Below are 13,669 nucleotides of genomic sequence, written 5' to 3'. Positions count from 1 at the left end.
TGGGAGGGTTTGGGTAGTCCTGTCCCTGTACCCACTCTCCCCACCCCCTGGCATGTTCCCAGACTACTGGGCCTAAGCAGAGCAAGCGAGCCCTGGGACTGGCACTGGCTTTGTCCAGCAGGAGCAGCAAGCCAGTCCTGCCCCTATCTCCTAGTTCAGGCCCTGGAACGTGCTGGGGTGGGGAGGGGGGTACAGGAACGTGACTTCCCAGCCCCATCAGGCTTGGGAGGCAGTGGTGAGCAGTGCAGCCTCCCCACCTGCTCTGTGCAGCTCCAGCCCAGATGGGCAGCACTGAACCCTGCACTCTATGCCTAGAGCTGCCCAGCTGCTATAGGGGGGAGGAAGGGCAGGGGCGGTTCAGAGGCTTCAAGCGACTGCCAACCATAGCAGTCCTGCTGGGTGAGCCAGGTGGGGGCACCAGGAGCCAGACCCTGCACAGCCCAGCAGAGCGCAGGGTCAGCAGGAACTCTAGAGGCCATGTTGCAGCTGCCAAGCTCCACCCTTGCTCCCGCTGCCTGGCCCTGCCGGAGTGTGTGTCCAGGTTCTGGGGGCCCCATCCTTTTTTTTTTTCCTCTCCGGAGCTTGGCTCCCCCTGCACTACCACTTCCTGAGCTCTGGGGGGCCCAATCCTTTTCAGAGCTTAGGCAGTGCCTGGCTGACAGCCCAGGTAGTGTTGGTGCAGTGGGGTGGGCTCTAGAGGAAAAAAAAGGATCAGGTCCCTCAGAGCTCAAGCAGTGAACTGATCCAGGTGGTGGCAGGAGGCATCATGGCTTCTGGGCACTCCAGGGCTGCAGTGCTTGCTCTGTCCTGCAGGAGCAGCGAGCAGCCAGTCCTGCCCCTAGCTCCTAGTCCTGCCCCTGCTCACCAAGCCTCTAGTGGAAAGTCACAGCTGTGCAGGTGAGAGACAGGCAGAGAGAGTTTTTCACCTTCAGTTGCGACTGCTGCACTAAGCTGAGCAACACTAAGCCAATTAACATTTTTTTCAGCTTACAGCATAAGGTATAACAAGACCCTCGGAGTGGCAGCAAGGATAACTTGTGCCTGCAGAAAGTGGGTCCTGGAGCTGCTCAGAGTGGGACAGATGGAAGGAGAGGCAAAAGTCTCCCAGCATCCCCTATCATATACTGTTTCTCCCCCTGGACATCAGGGATAAGGAAAGATCCTCTCAGATCTGCAGCTTCCCTCCAGGCCTGATGGAGTACAAGGGAAGGTCACCAGCCATGCAGTTTCTTTCCCTGACTCTCCTGGAGGGACAGTGAAAAGGTGCACCAGATCTCCCAGCTCTCCTCCAGGAGAACAACACTGCCACGCATCCAGGTTTTGGTGGCCACCATCAATCCCCTCTTTGGGCTCCAAAAATGTCCATTCATATCAAGCTGTAGGGAAAGGCTCTTACCTTCTTCCACTCCTCCTGAGACATCACTCGGAGCAGATTGTCTGGCACTAGCTGCTTTAGGATTTTTGGGATAGTTATCTGCTGTGACCGGTCATTGTCAAAATGGACTTTATAAATCAGCCCTGCCAGCTGGATGGCTTCTTCCCTGGAGCACTTGTGGTAGCCTCGCAGGTACTTTGGCAGTTCCTGGAAGAAACAATCTGCAAGTTGAGAGAATGGTCTGGGGCCAGTACAGTACAGTACAGTACAGACATGAAACCAAAAGGTAGGCCTGAGACTCAAGGCTGACCTCTGCCCTGGAAGGTCATTCTGCACCAACAGAAAGCAACTGATTATTACGTTTATTGTGTGTTTTAAGCTGCTTGTCCCTAGAGATACTTGGAAATAGCAAGAAATATTTCAGTAGGGTAAGCTTTGCCACAGTATTGCCTCGACGGCCCAGGGTGTCATGGGTTTCTTTACTGCCTACGTTTACCTGATGGTAATGAAAGATGGAGTCAGCCTTCAAGTCTTTCCCTGGAGATACGTTCAGCCACAGCTTCCTCATGAAATACACCTGGTAAGTCACAGCCACGGCAGCTCCTGAGGAGATAAGCCTGCTGTCAGCTCAGAAATCATTGCCTAATGACCCTCAGGGACAGGACTTTTGTCCCCAAGGGACAGTTCTTGCTGACCTGTTGGTGTCATGGGGACAGTATGTTTCAGGTTTTAATTTTATTTAGAAGACGTTGATAAATTAATGCAAAAAAATTCAGTTGGAGAAACCCTACTTTTGCTCTCAGTCACTGCACTTATGACTGGAAGAAGCTGATGAGCAGTACCACAAGCCTTGTGGGGGATGAGGAGAGAAATGAATTACCCTGAAAGTGCTTATCACAAGATAACACTAATATTAAACAGTCTGCTAGAGTGACCCAGACAATGATTTTATAAAGAAGCAAGGTTCAGAGTTGTGCTGGGAGCTTGTGCAGTGCTTGATGTGTTCCCCTGGGAGTAATTGCACATGGAGCTCATGCTGTGACCTGCAGTCATTTGCACCATTAAGGATGCAGCAAGTCAGAGTATCAGCATGTGGTGATACCAGTCTAACAAATTTGTAGATGCCCACACTCAGGCTCATTCCTATGTCTCTGCATATCTGGCTGCACCAGGTCAGCTGATTTTTCAAGCCAGGACTAGTGATCCCAGCAGTACACACATGGACCATATCAGCAAAAGGTTTAAAACAAACCTCCCAGCTGAATCAGTTGCAGAGGTTAAATAAATTCTATAAGAAGGCCCTGTTGATTCCTTGGCTGCAGTGTCTCCAGGTGAGCAGTGACATAGGACACTGCTAGGGATTAACACACCCACTCCAAAAAAACCCTTCCTTACCATCTTTCCCTGGCTTGTTCTTCCTATTCCAGTCAGTCACCTGCTTTAAAGAGTCAAAGAAGTAGTCTGCTTCATTCTGACTAATCACCTAGAACAGGCAAGCAACAGAAGGAGGGAATTAGCTTCACAGGGAGAGCATCAAGTCACCAGATTCAAGCATCTGCACGCACTGTGCAGAAAGCAAAGCAGGAGCAGAGGCAAAGGGAAAGGTAAGGAAGGAAAGCTCTTGGGAGAGTCTGTTCCCACGGCTTTCCCTCACCCTATTTCCCATTTCCTTCCAGCAAGGACAGCTCTCCCTGCCTAGCCAGTGTTCAGCCATTTCCTCCTAGACAACACTGGCAGACTTGGGACTCCCTCTGCCCTGAAGCACAGTGGTACACAGGCCACTGACAGTACCCTCCTTGAGGCACAACGAGCAGAAAGAGAAGGCTCACAGCTAGACAGCCAGTGCAGACAGCCTGGCTTTAGTTTAACCAAAATGTGCTTTTCAGAGACCGGATAGTGGAAGTGGGTGAGAGTGAGTTCCCTCCATGACCACTAAGGCCAACTGGAGCTGCAGATGCACAACAAGTCTTGGGGTCAGACCTTAGGAGTAGTGTGCAACAAGCAACAACCCCCCCCCCCCTGCTCATACATCAGAGTGGCTGAGGGACAGCCCATGAGCCAAGGGAAGTCCATGCTATTCTGTCCTGCTGTCCACAACCCAGATGGGACCAGACAGTCCCTCTGGGTGACATCCCTACATTAAGGAGGAAAGCAGCAATTATCTGCTCTGCTACTTGAACTTCAGTGTGGCCCTCCCTGGCTCCTGGCAAGCAACCTAGGCTGCCCTTGGGCTGTGTTCCTGAGTGGCATTACCTTGTCTGCGATCTTGATGAAGAGGCTGAATCCTTCCCAGGAGCTGAGCTGCAGCTTGGAGGCAATGGTCTGACACAGACTCCGGATTTTGGTGTTTGTTCCCACCTCAAATGCCTGAGACATACCAGAGGCCCCAAGTTGATGAGGCAGGGAAGAAAGGGGATCACAGGGACAAAGGAATAGGTCATGCAGACAATTCAGAGCTGTTTTGCAAATCTAGGCAGCTGAGAGGCAGATACTGCAGTCCTTTCTCACACACACTAACCCTGAGCTCCATTGAAAAGCAGCCCTAGAGCCTGGACTGGGAGAGGGAAAGGGAGAGGAGTTCTCACCTGTTCCATGTCGTTGGGGAAGCAGACTTTGTGCGAGATCTTGGTGGTGTTCTGCAGGATGGCCTCCACCTCCACCTGATGGGGAGCCCACTTCCTAGAGCCACTCCTGGGAGAGGAAACACACACACCCCACTTCAGCACTTGGCATTTGCTGATCCCCTGGGAGGGCTTACCATGAATCTGTCTTCTAAGTTGCTAGGACTCCTGCTGCACCTCTGCAAGGCACTGAGGGATTCATTAAAGACCAGCTCTTCTCTGCAAAGTGACCAGGTTAAGTGTACCTTCCTCATCAGGAGAGCTGCTCTGCTCCATGCCCTCCTCTAGAGCCCTTTTTTTTCATATTTTGACCCTTTAACCCCCATCTCACTCCTATCCTGCTTTTTCCTTAGTTGCTCCCCCCCCCCCGAATGTTGTATCTTTCACTGTTTGGCCCCACACAGTGGGGGCTATTAGTTAGATGGGTGGGTCTTAAGGCCCATGTTAACTGGAAGATACAAAGTAGCTCCCCTGTCTATTTGTGTGGGTGTTCAGAATTGTGACCCCAGATCTTGACGACTACAGGACACTGTTCTTCCTGTTTCTACCAGAATAAAGGCAATGATGAAACTCAATGCTCTTTTACTTCTTGCACCATCAAGAGAAATTTTAGCTGAATTCCAGTGCAGAGTAGTTAGTTACTACAGCTGATGGTGCAGCAGAAAGAGCTAGACTTGGAAGGGCTGCAGGAAGCATTATATTCTCATCATGATGTGGAATCACTGATTACTGAGGCTTGGGAACTGCACAGTGCCAATGCCACAGATCATGTTGCAGGATAAGAGGAACTGGGTCTGCAGACTGAGTCATTCAAACCTCAATACAGTTACAGTGAAGAGGAATCCAGCTTGTTATTGTAGGGTACTGATACTTTAGCCAATGTTTCCTATACTTTGCCATGTACAGCAGGAAATGGGGAAATCTGACATGCTGCAACACTGTCAGGCTGGGGCTTGTTTATGGAACCCCACAAGGCTGCCTGTGTTCCCCAGTGGAGGACTTGACTTGGCATCTGACATAGTGAATGGGTTTGAAACCTTATTTCCTGTAATTAAAGTAAAGCAAGAATTTAATTTAGGGACAGAGAAACTGAACAGAAAATGCATGGAACATCATTTAGCCTGCTGCTGGCCAGATGTCAAAATGTAATTTGGTCCGTATTGTGCTCATCAGTGTTTGGTCATACTTTCTTGGCCTAGAATCAGACAGGAGCAGGCCTCACAAGGAGAAGGTAGAGCAACATCACTGGTCTGAGCCAGTAAGAGCCCCCTACCCTGAAGTCTGAGCTAGGAAATCTCCCTACCCCTAAATCACTAAGGGCAAGGGAGTACCAATCTGCACAGCACTCTCTTACTGGCTGCCCAGCCCAGCAGCCTAGAGGAGGGGCAGGGAAGAGGCTGTGGTGACCTGCTCCCTGGAAGAGTGTAGATATACCAGCTGGCTCAATGTGGCTTCCTCTTCTCTGGTATTAAGGGGAATTGGAGGAAGTGCTGTGCTTTCCCCACCCCTGGGAGAGCAGGTTGGCCATGGGGATGGAGGAGAACAGAAGGGCATTTATGGAGATCTTCAATATCAGCAAAAGAAAACTGCCTCTGAAAAACACATTCTCTGGCCCCCCTCAGCACTCCAGATACCAGGCAATTTTTCAGAGACAGATTCATTAATAAAAGCGCTGCTTTCCTGCTCTAAAGAAACTGTCTCACTGAGCAGAGGCCAGTGGAAGGACAGCGCACACTGTGGGGAAGTGGGAGAGTTCCAGGCTCCTCCAAGGAAACAGCAATGGATGGCTTTCCCATCCTTGTGCTCCTCAGGCAGTTTAAAGGCAAATTATGCTTGCAGTGGAGTTTCTCCCTAACTGAGGAATCCCACCCACTGCGAGTGGGAACAGCCGTGAGTTAGCATTCCTGTGGAGTCTGGGCCTCGGGAGACAGAGCAAAGAGACCAGACACGTTGGCCAGCCTTAGAGACAGGGGCAAAAGAGCTGTGAGATTAGCCAGAAAAAACTCATTGGGAAATTTGTTTGGAACAAATGCCTGTCACAAGCAGAGTGCGGGCTGACCTGGGCCTGAGGCATCTGAGTACCTCATGCCAGCCAGAAAACCCAGGGAAGCTTTCAAGCTACAGGTACAGGGAATACTGCTGCCAGAGCACCAGCTAGCTGCAGTGCTGGGTCAGGTTATTCATAGATTCATAGATTCATAGATGTTAGGGTCGGAAGGGACCTCAATAGATCATCAAGTCCGACCCCCTGCATAAGCAGGAAAGAGTGCTGGGTCTAGATGACCCCAGCTAGATACTCGTCTAACCTCCTCTTGAAGACCCCCAGGGTAGGGGAGAGCACCACCTCCCTTGGGAGCCCGTTCCAGACCTTGGCCACTCGAACTGTGAAGAAGTTCTTCCTAATGTCCAATCTAAATCTGCTCTCTGCTAGCTTGTGGCCATTGTTTCTTGTAACCCCCGGGGGCGCCTTGGTGAATAAATCCTCACCAATTCCCTTCTGTGCCCCCGTGATGAACTTATAGGCAGCCACAAGGTCGCCTCTCAACCTTCTCTTGTGGAGGCTGAAAAGGTCCAGTTTCTCTAGTCTCTCCTCGTAGGGCTTGGTCTGCAGGCCCTTGACCATACGAGTTGCCCTTCACTGTACCCTCTCCAGGTTATCCGCATCCTTCTTGAAGTGTGGCGCCCAGAATTGCACGCAGTACTCCAACTGCGGTCTGACCAACGCCCTATAGAGGGGAAGTATCACCTCCCTGGACCTATTTGTCATGCATCTGCTGATGCACGATAAAGTGCCATTGGCTTTTCTGATGGCTTCGTCACACTGCCGGCTCATGTTCAACTTGGAGTCCACTAGGACTCCAAGATCCCTTTCCACCTCTGTGCCACCCAGCAGGTCATTCCCTAGGCTGTAGGTGTGCTGGACATTTTTCCTCCCTAGGTGCAGCACTTTGCATTTCTCCTTGTTGAACTGCATCCTGTTGTTTTCTGTCCACTTGTCCAACCTATCCAGGTCTGCCTGCAGCTGTTCCCTGCCCTCTGGCGTGTCCACTTCTCCCCATAGCTTTGTGTCATCTGCAAACTTGGACAGAGTACATTTCACTCCCACGTCCAAGTCGCTGATGAAGACATTAAAGAGTATCGGTCCAAGGACCGAACCCTGCGGGACCCCACTGCCCACACCCTTCCAGGTCGAGACCGACCCATCTACCACGACTCTTTGGGTGCGACCCTCTAGCCAATTCGCCACCCCCCGGACTGTGCAGTCATCCACATCACAGCCTCTTAATTTGTTCACCAGTATAGGGTGGGATACCGTATCGAAGGCCTTCCTGAAGTCCAAGTATACGACATCCACCCCTCCTCCTGTGTCCAGGCGTTTCGTAACTTGGTCATAGAAAGAGACTAGGTTGGTCAGGCACGATCTGCCCGCCACAAACCCATGCTGGTTTCCCCTCAGCATAATTTGTCCTGCCGGGCTCTCACAAATGTGAGCCTTGATAATTTTTTCAAATACTTTACCAAGGATGGAGGTGAGACTGACCGGCCTATAGTTGCCCGGGTCCTCCTTCCTCCCCTTTTTGAAAATGGGGACCACGTTAGCCCTTTTCCAGTCCTCCGGGACTTGGCCCGTGCGCCACGAGCATTCGAATATTCCCGCCAGTGGCTCTGCAATGACGTCGGCCAGTGCCTTCAGCACCCTCGGATGGAGCCCATCCGGGCCTGCCGACTTAAAGGCATCCAGTTCTTCCAAGTGACTCTGCACCACCTCAGGATCTACGTATGGAAGTCTGGCGCCTTGCTGCTGCCTCTCTACAACCCCAGTGAGAGACTTGTCGTGCCCCTCGCTTAGGAACACTGAGGCAAAGAACTCGTTGAGGAGTTCAGCCTTGTCCCCCCTATCTGTCACCAATTGCTTCTGCCCATTTAGCAGGGGTCCTATTCCTCCCTGGGCCTTCCTTTTACTCCCTATATATCTAAAAAACAATTTCTTGTTGTCCTTTACTTGGGTTGCCATCCTCAGCTCCATGGTAGCTTTGGCCCGTCTAACTGCCTCCCTACAAGCACAAGCAGAGGAGGTATATTCATCTTTAGTGATCTCACCCTGTTTCCACTTTTTATGTGCTCCCCTTTTGGCCCTTAGGCTGCCCTGGATTTCTCTGGTCAGCCATGGAAGCCTCCTGGCCCCTTTCCCTCTTTTGCCTCGCTCGGGGATCGTCTTGCTTTGTGCCCAAAGGATCGTTTCCTTTAGGCACAGCCACCCTTCTTGGGCACCCATCCCATCAAAACTCCTACTCTGCAGTGCTTCCTTGACTAATCGCCTGAGTGCAATGAGATCAGCTTTCCTAAAGTCTAGCACTTTTACCCTACTAGTTACCTTACCCACTCGCCATCTTATGTTGAATTCTATTATAAGGTGATCACTGTCTCCCAGATGGCTACCGATCTGGAGGTCCCCTATCATGTCATCTCCCGTTGCCAATACCAGATCCAGTATGGCATTCCCCCTAGTGGGACCATACACCTCCTGTGTCAGGTGGAGGTCCTGTACACAAGTTAGAAACCTGCGTGAGCGATGGGACCTTGCTGTCTGCGTCTCCCAGCAGATGTCTGGGTAGTTTAGGTCCCCCATGACTACCGCCTCTTTAGCTTTTATGGTCTCCGAGAGTTGCCTCAGGAGCCCCGCATCTATTTCTTCCCCTTGGTGTGGGGGTCTGTATTCAGAGGAGTCCTGAGGGACCCTGTGAGACCTTCTCCTCAGGCTACATGATCCCTTGGGGACATCCCTGCAGTCATTCCACTTGCCCCCAGAGGCCAGGTCATATTTGTGATGTCAACCAGAAGACCAGCAAAATCCTTAGTCTGTGTATGCAGGTGGAGGGGAATGGGATTTCTCTCAGCTTCTGTTCCTTTTCCCACAGTCTGAGAGATGGGAGATGCACACTGTACAGCTCCCACTGGGTTGCTTGCGCTCTGGAGGGGGGAGTGAAGTGGACCAGAGCTGACTGCAATATTCCAAGCCCCAGAGAGTGTGCTTATGACCCTAGTGCCTCAGCTTGTGGCTGCCAAGCAGTGCTGTGAGGTAACTACACTTGCTGGACAGTGAAGCACACCTCTTGCCTACTACCCCTGAGGTCCCGTGGTTTTGATCTCCCATTATTCTGCTCCATATGCAGTCAGTTTCCAGTGCAGAACAGGTGTCACCCACAACCCAGTTTGAACTGCACTGGTGCAGATGACCATGTGAGGTAGGTGCTGTTGGTGACTCTTAACTTCTCTCACAAGGCAGGAATCATAGCCCCATGTATCCCACACAGTGGGGCCTGGCTCTCCCTACCCATGTGGGGGATCAAGCTTTAGTTCGGAGCGATCCAGCAAGAGAGGCTATGTGTCTCCCTCGGGGTCTCCAATCCACCTGCCCCCCCACAATTCTAGTGCAGGCTGAGTAAACCCTAAAACAGACCTCCCTCCCCTGTCTTCTCCCCCTCCCATCCTGAGATAGCACTGGGGGCAGGGCTAGACTGCATCAACCCAGCCCTGCTTCCAGGCAGGAACAAACAGAAGTTAATGAAGGCGCTCGACTTTGGAGTGCCTTCATCTGAACGCTTATTTAATGAGGGTTTAATTTGCCTTGTAATCCAGTACCTTTAAAGTGCTCTGCAGGTGTAGAGCGCTTTCAAGGAGCCGATCATGTAACAAACCTAACTTCTATCTGCACCCTAGATGGTTATGAAGAAAAGCTAAAGCATGCGAGCCCCTAATGGCTCAAGAAGCAGAAAGCAACCCCCCCCCGGTGATTTTTTTTTTAAAAAAGAAGCTTGTTATCTTAACTCAGTCTCATAACTTTGGGAGCTTGATGCAGAGCCCTTGAACACATGGGGTTGCCTGTAGTGGGAACTCTTTACCTCATCACCCTCTGAATCCTCTGGCTGCACTCCATCGCCAGGGTCTCCTTCCGCCGGGTCTCAATGAACTTCTGGGCATGTGTCAGCAGTGTTTTGCTGGGAGGGAACAGACCTGTACAGAGCCAGAACAACTGCCAGCCCCTGTTCACACTGTACCTGTGATCACAAAAACAAAGAAACAGCTGGATGAATCGCACTCAAACCACACAGCACATACAGAGAAAGGAAACACGGCTCCACACTAAAGCAATATTGTGCCATTCGCAGAGCAAGCAGCAAATCATCAGAGTCTGCATGCAGCAACCAACTAGCAATTTTTGTACAATGACTGCCCACATCTGATGATTATTCTAAGTCCAGACTGATAAATATTCATGACAGTTGCAAATCTGATGAATAATTATGGACTCCAGCCTGACAGTTATCTTGGCAGCAGTCTTTGGGGCCATCCTCCTGGAAAAACAGTGTTTGCTCATGTCTGTTCGATATTACAAGCTCTTATTTATTTGGAGCACATTACATACTTTCTGTAGCAAATTTGTTGTGTTTGTCCTCCCATGTTCCTGGCCAGCTGTTCCCCACTGCTAATCATGCAGGCACTCTCCTTTTAGTTGACTCTCCTTTGACCATGACTGCTGTGAAAAGTGACTGTCATCGAAGGTGGGGTGGGTTGGGGGGAGGGTTCCATAATTACTGTCTCTAGCAACTCCACATCAAATTTACTTAATTTACATGTAAAAAGATGGTTTCTCTAACCTCCAGCCTGGGCTCTGTCAGCAAAGCTGGGCTTGCTTGGCTTGGCCATTATTACAAGTGATAAAGATTCTTCAGCTGAAACTTAGTTAACACGTCTACTGAAGGGGCTAAAAACAGGACAGATTCCAGATACTGCTTCTGGAACGGCTCTGAAGTGCTAGTGAGCAAGAACTTCCGTGAGCTGGTTTTGACCAGTGAAGCCAGCAGCCCTGACCCTGAATCTACATGAAGATTTTGATGAGATCACTGATCTCAGCAAATATACCAAGGGCCAGTTTTTTATTTCATTTATACTACTGTAAAACTAGAGCATCTTCAGTAAGGAGTTAATTTACATTCAGGTAAAAAATGTGAGAAACGTAGGCTCCTGGGCAAACTTGAGACTGTAATGGCCACATTTTAAGGATTGCTTATTTTCAAGCCAGCATTGCAGTTCAACACTCTGAATTGCTCACTGGGGCTACAGTGGCAAAATAAAGCAGTAACTGCAGAGATACCCTGATTAGAGATCAAGGTTCAACAGCCTGTAAAATTCACTGCACTGTAACAAGCACAAGGCTTAATACAATTACACTGCTGCTCATTCTCCTTCAGAGAAACAGCAAGGCAGAAAATGGCTGGCTGGGAGCTGCAATTCCAACTGGGACAGTGACGCAATACAGTAGAATCTGGCTGAGCTTTAACAAACGCCCCTTTGTTAACATAATTATAATACTTGGAGCTGCTGTGGTGATACGTTCCATGAGGATGAAGTCCTACAGCACCCCTCACAAACAGACTGTGACAAACAGAGGCATACCTTGGTTGAAAGACTCTAGAGAGTGCTAATAGAGCTGTTCTCCCAGGTGGACAGCACACATTTGTAAAGTGATCAGCAAAAATAGCTAGTGGCGATAAAAAGATCCAGCAAAGAGCTGTGTACTGGCATTCTGGTGGAGAGGCTAACACTGGTGAGGGGCTGAGCTGGGATATGAAGGTGACAGCCCTCCCCATTGCCAAAATAAACAGGTGCACAAGCACCCCCTCTGCAGATCAAAGCCACAGCCAGAGCTCTGGAAATGGAGAGGATGCAAACAGCAGCCAGATCATGGGCTGGAGTCATGGCGATCCTTCTAGTACCCCAGGACTTGGCAAGCCACACACACAGGCCCCATACCTGTTTCTGTTCTCAGTCAGTTGCTTCATGATCTGACAGTACGTCTCGTCTCGCAGTGCCTCCTCCTGGATGGCTACCACAAATATCTGGTCAGTGATCTCCGTGGAGGACCAGGCTTGTTTCGAGGGGTAATCCCCCATGAACCTCATGATGGGTAAGGGTACCGTTAAGGGAAAGGAGAGCTACCAGGTGCAGGATGCACCATCAGAAAGCCAGTCCTAACCCTGGAACTGGTGCTAACTGGAGTCTAGCTGTCACTCCAGCAGGTTCCCACCTCCTGACTGACTACACTGCTGTACAAGTAACGGACACATACCACACCCTATGCTGCCTCCTAGGAGTCAACTAATACTTCTCCCTGCATAACCATCACTAAGCCAAGTATTGCACCTTCTTCTGTCACCACCAAAGGCAGCTGTGCATGGACCTGTCAATGATAAGGGGCTTGCTCTGGAATGTCTCCCCTAGGATTATTCTACATGGCTTCTTTGGAGACCTACTTGAGCACCACTCTGTCCAGTCCTCTCAGAGGGGGATTATCAACAGCTCAGAGGCTCTGGGTTAATGTGTTAAAGCCATCACCCTTTCCCACAACACCTAATTAACTGCTGGAAAAATGAATCCACATCCTGGCAGCAAACAGCTAAAGATCATCCAAACTGATTGGATCCCCTAGAATGGACGGAGGAGCTGTGGAGCAAAGCAGAATGGCTTCTCCCTGGGTGGGAGCAATGAAAGCATGTTAACCCCATATATTCTGCACAGCTGAGCCCATATTTAAAATTGCTGAAGGACTCTCCAAAGGATGTGAGTCTGAAATGTGGATTTATCACAGGCAGCTCTTCATTTCTCTGAGAGTCAGGAGACTCTGCCTGGCTGAGGGAGAAGAGGAAAGGATATCAATGAAGGTCTGACAAGCCAGGTCCCGAAGTTCTGGCTCTGCACACACCTTCTTCAGCAAGGGCTGTTTCAGGGGTTCCTTTGAGTGTGCCCACAGCTGGCTGCGCCCACGGGATTTCTGGAGGACAGCTTTGCTGATGGACTCCTTCTCTGGAACCCTGAACAGAGACAGAAATAGATCGCTTAGATCTACTGGATTAGCATGAACATTAAATAAGAAGCCAGTCTTGTGCTGACTAATCACTGATCACATTCTATCCCAGGGAAGTAATAAGCAAGTATCACATATGAGCACACAAGTCTGTGAGGACATGGGAGTGCATTGCAAATTGGTCCCCCCTCCCTTCCCTTCTCTATCCATTGTTTTCCTAATTTCCACCTATATACATTCTCACTGACCACCTGTCACACTTTTATCTTCTTTCATTCCTTGGAGATCTCAGAACAACAGCAGAGTCTCCCTATTCCTGAAGAATGGTGCTTGTGCCTGAAAGCTTGCAAAGAACTTTTTTTCTAACTACTCAGTTGGTCTAATAAAAGATATTGCATCTACATGAAGAACCTTGCCAGCAGGCAGAAGGAAGGCACAAAAAAGAATATAAGAGGTGTATTAAAAATATCCTTTTTTCTTCCCACCCTGGGAGATGAGAAAAGTTTGTACATCCCAATTCTGCCTTAAACACATGGTAAATTCAGGCAAGGGACTGGAACTAGGGACAGTGCTTCCTGGGAGGAGGAGAGAATTTAAGTTCAGGTTCTTCTAGCCTGCCTGTAGTACTCCAGCAGGTAGGGGAGGTTAGTAGCTCAAGAGCCAGGATCTCTGCCCACTGGGAGTCACTTGAGTCAACTTCATCACAAGGAGCAGAGAAGAAGTTCAGTTAGAGAGGCCTTCCACATGGGAAATCACCACTATATCCATGATAGGGGCAAGGATTATCTGAGTCCAGTCAGATACCAT

The 13,669-nt window shown here is 50.0% G+C and overlaps 1 protein-coding gene across 2 annotated transcripts in view; it reads right to left on the bottom strand.

Moving 5' to 3' along the window:
* MYO7B (myosin VIIB) overlaps window positions 1-13,669 on the bottom strand; it is an 85,202-nt gene that overhangs the window by 5,890 nt on the left and 65,643 nt on the right. For both annotated transcript variants that reach the window (XM_019486117.2, XM_019486116.2), the window contains exons 37-44: window positions 12,712-12,869; window positions 11,812-11,965; window positions 9,900-10,055; window positions 3,961-4,066; window positions 3,629-3,742; window positions 2,771-2,858; window positions 1,872-1,978; window positions 1,397-1,582 (exon numbers count right to left, since the gene is read on the bottom strand). In XM_019486117.2, coding sequence (XP_019341662.2) covers window positions 1,397-1,582; window positions 1,872-1,978; window positions 2,771-2,858; window positions 3,629-3,742; window positions 3,961-4,066; window positions 9,900-10,055; window positions 11,812-11,965; window positions 12,712-12,869 — 1,069 coding nt within the window. The remainder of the gene's footprint in view (window positions 1-1,396; window positions 1,583-1,871; window positions 1,979-2,770; window positions 2,859-3,628; window positions 3,743-3,960; window positions 4,067-9,899; window positions 10,056-11,811; window positions 11,966-12,711; window positions 12,870-13,669) is intronic.

The sequence above is a fragment of the Alligator mississippiensis genome, chromosome 7 (genome assembly GCF_030867095.1).
Source record: "Alligator mississippiensis isolate rAllMis1 chromosome 7, rAllMis1, whole genome shotgun sequence".
NCBI lineage: Eukaryota > Metazoa > Chordata > Crocodylia > Alligatoridae > Alligator > Alligator mississippiensis.
Note: the sequence above shows the minus strand (reverse complement) of the source record. Positions and strands in the feature narration are given on the sequence as shown.